At 39.3% G+C, this 3015-nt stretch overlaps 1 protein-coding gene across 9 annotated transcripts in view; it reads right to left on the bottom strand.

Moving 5' to 3' along the window:
• The window catches only part of MAN1A1 (mannosidase alpha class 1A member 1), a 194144-nt gene that overhangs the window by 65558 nt on the left and 125571 nt on the right, over positions 1-3015 (bottom strand). For all 9 annotated transcript variants that reach the window (XM_024758978.1, XM_024758981.1, XM_024758980.1 and 6 more), the window contains exon 7: positions 640-763. In XM_024758978.1, coding sequence (XP_024614746.1) covers positions 640-763 — 124 coding nt within the window. The remainder of the gene's footprint in view (positions 1-639; positions 764-3015) is intronic.

Raw genomic sequence — 3015 nt, 5'->3', positions numbered from 1 at the left:
GAGGGGAGGGGGAGGGGGAGGGAGAGGGAGAGGAAAATGGGGAGGAAAAGGGAGGGAGAGGGAGAGGTGAGAATGACTACTGGATCTGGCAACACAGCCCTCACTGGTGTGGCTAGGAGAAAAGCCCCGCGGGAGAGCATTCAAGGGAGTGGGAGTCAAGAAGAGAAGATAACAAACACAGACAACTCTTCCAAAGAATTCTGCTGTAAAGGGGAGCTGACAAGTGGGGTGAGTGGTGGGGTGATGGGTGTGTTTCCTGAAAATTAGAAACTGATTCAATTGCTACTTTGCATTTGTAAAACACTTTGAGTTTAAAAAGTCTTTCATGTATACGGTTCACACAGTCCACAAAACACTATAGTTTTAGATAAGGGAAAAGCTTCAGAGATGTAAAGTTACTTGCTTGAGGTGTAGAGAATCAGACATGTAAGGCCCTCTTGCACTGAGTTAGAATGGTGCTGTGAAAAGAATGGTTTACAGTTTGGTTAAATGAAATGCTGCATGTAACAAAACTTCATAAAGGGCTACATTAAAATTGGTGCTTCTTTTCCACATTCCATATTACTAAATCTCCCCAGAGAGGGATATTGTTTCCAACAAGTACTTTTTTGCAGTGCAAGGTATACTGAAGAATCTCACCTTATCAGCAAAGATGGGGTTTCCTGATAAGTAGCTCAAGTGTATAAACTCCAAATGCAGAGTTCCAAATTCTGCCAAAATACTGCTGCCTCCTGAGGCCCAGGGCCAATTCCTTCCAATCCCACTAAAGAAGAGAAGAAAGTGAAGAGTTATGGGTCAGAATGATTCCATTTTTTGCAGCTCTAAGTAGAAGTGAAAGAGACAGCTTTTGAATAATGACACCTCAGTTAATAGTTTGCTCTGTATATTTTAAAATATCCAGTGTTGCTTTCTTTGGCTACTGGTTTCAGGCTTTGATTCCTATCTACAAATTGAAAATTACTTTTGACTTAAGTCAGAAAGAAGTTGTTATGTGCTTGCTGCTGATGAACAAATCTTTTAGAAGGTACAGGTGCCATAAAGAGATATACACCCAATCCAAGTAGAATACAAAACAAAATCAGACCAAAACACCCCTATCATGCTCCATATCCCATATTAAGCCTTTCAACATTTTAATTAATTTCAGTCTGAGAGTCCAGGGACTTTTATAGACATTCACATTATATACAACATTTTTCTTGGATATAAGATGTATTTCAAAGATTCGTTAGTTATATACTCATTCTACCCTGCTTTAAACTTCCTCCCCGTTTACTAGACTTCCTTTCTTATGTTTCCCTTCACACAATTTTACCTATTTTCTAAGGCACTCGTGTATTCCATGACCTATTTAATCTATGCTCAAGAACTTCAACAAAATTATGTAATTCAAATCTGAAAGAGGTCAAAGGAATAAGCTTAAAAAATTATTGCCTTGTGGCTCATCTTAGTGAAATGCTTTTTAAAAAGAGTTAGTCCTAAACATACACTGACACAAATACACATAAAGTGGCTCTTGAGACATGGTCATACCCTTGGGTACAGTTTATGTCTGGAGAGCTACTTAAAATGTCAAACACAGGTGATAATTCAAATAAAGTCAATGATTCTCCTGACCAATAAATTCTCTTCCAGAAAGCTGAAAACCCACATTTTGGTTTTCATTCAGACTTACATTTACTGCATGCCTACACTTTGCCAGGGACTATGCAGGGCACTGGGTTACAAGGATCCTTATAATGAATAAATCACTCTTAAGGACCTTATAGCATAATGGGAAAGAAAGACCTAAGCGTAAATAATTCCAATCACATACAGTAAGTGCCAAGTTAAATGTGTGAAGTGTTCTGAGCACCTAGGGCCAGGACATGCAATCCAACATGGAAGGGATCACAGAAGGCTTCTTCGAGGCGAGTCCTGAGTAGATTCTTGAAGGGTAAATAACAAGTAGTGAGGGAAGAATGGAGAGAAGGAGAATCTGGACACAGAGAGACACACAGCAGAAGGGCTAGCCAGGAACCTGAGGTAGCTCCTGAGACTGGTGAGTGGAGGGAAGGGAAGGTGGCAGGAGAGAAGGCTGCAAGGTTAAGTTGAAGCCAAACCTTGCAGGCTTGTGGATTTCTCACTTTCCTCTCTTTCTAAGTTGGCCCCATTGACATACTGCTCTCGGTGTCCCCTAGGTTTCCTATCCCCTTTGTTTTTCATTTTACACATTCACAGCCCTGGGTAAACCCTTCCAGTTCTGCCACAGGCATGCTGAGGATGCTGATGAAAAGGAAAACAATGGTGACAATCGGGTGTCTGACACTGTAGGCTGCCACCCTCTTATTCCCTGTTTCTTTTTGGAGTAAAATCTAGATTTTGCTCCCAAACACGGATTTATAGTAAACCTAATAAAAAAATAAACAGAAATAAAAGAGATCTGAAAACCACATATTCATTTATTTTAGAAAATGCCTTACATTTATTAACTTCTGGGACTGAGAGTCAGTTTTTATTTTCATCGTTGGCTTAGATCAAAGGAATATCCAATCATCCAAATAGGATGAACAGCTACTTTCAAATTTTATTAACATATGGCAAATGCATACAGTAACTGGTCACTAATTTGCCATCATGACATGTTATGTTTTTATTCCAACCGTTCTATCACTGACCAAAGTCAATAAACCTATTTAGCAAAACTCCAAATTCTATGTTCCAGAGAAACTATAAAAGCCACGATATCAGGGCAAGAGGGAGTGATGACTTCACCCTGCAGAAGGAAGAGGACAGCATGCCAAGGAGCCCAGCCCAGTTTCCAGAGCTTCAGGGACTGGTTCTTTTCAAGTTCAGGGTGTTAGAGGCTATGGCAGCACACTCAGATGTGAAACTTAAGCTGTATATGTACTAAATAAAATTCAAATTACTTTTGTATGCAGGCATTTGTTCTCTGCTATTATTGTGGTTAATCAAGAAAAAATCAGAGATATACTGAAAAAATTTCAATATGTTAAAAAAAGATTTAAAGGTTTA

This window comes from Neophocaena asiaeorientalis, unplaced genomic scaffold (assembly GCF_003031525.2).
Source record: "Neophocaena asiaeorientalis asiaeorientalis breed wild unplaced genomic scaffold, Neophocaena_asiaeorientalis_V1.1 scaffold5, whole genome shotgun sequence".
NCBI lineage: Eukaryota > Metazoa > Chordata > Mammalia > Artiodactyla > Phocoenidae > Neophocaena > Neophocaena asiaeorientalis.
Note: the sequence above shows the minus strand (reverse complement) of the source record. Positions and strands in the feature narration are given on the sequence as shown.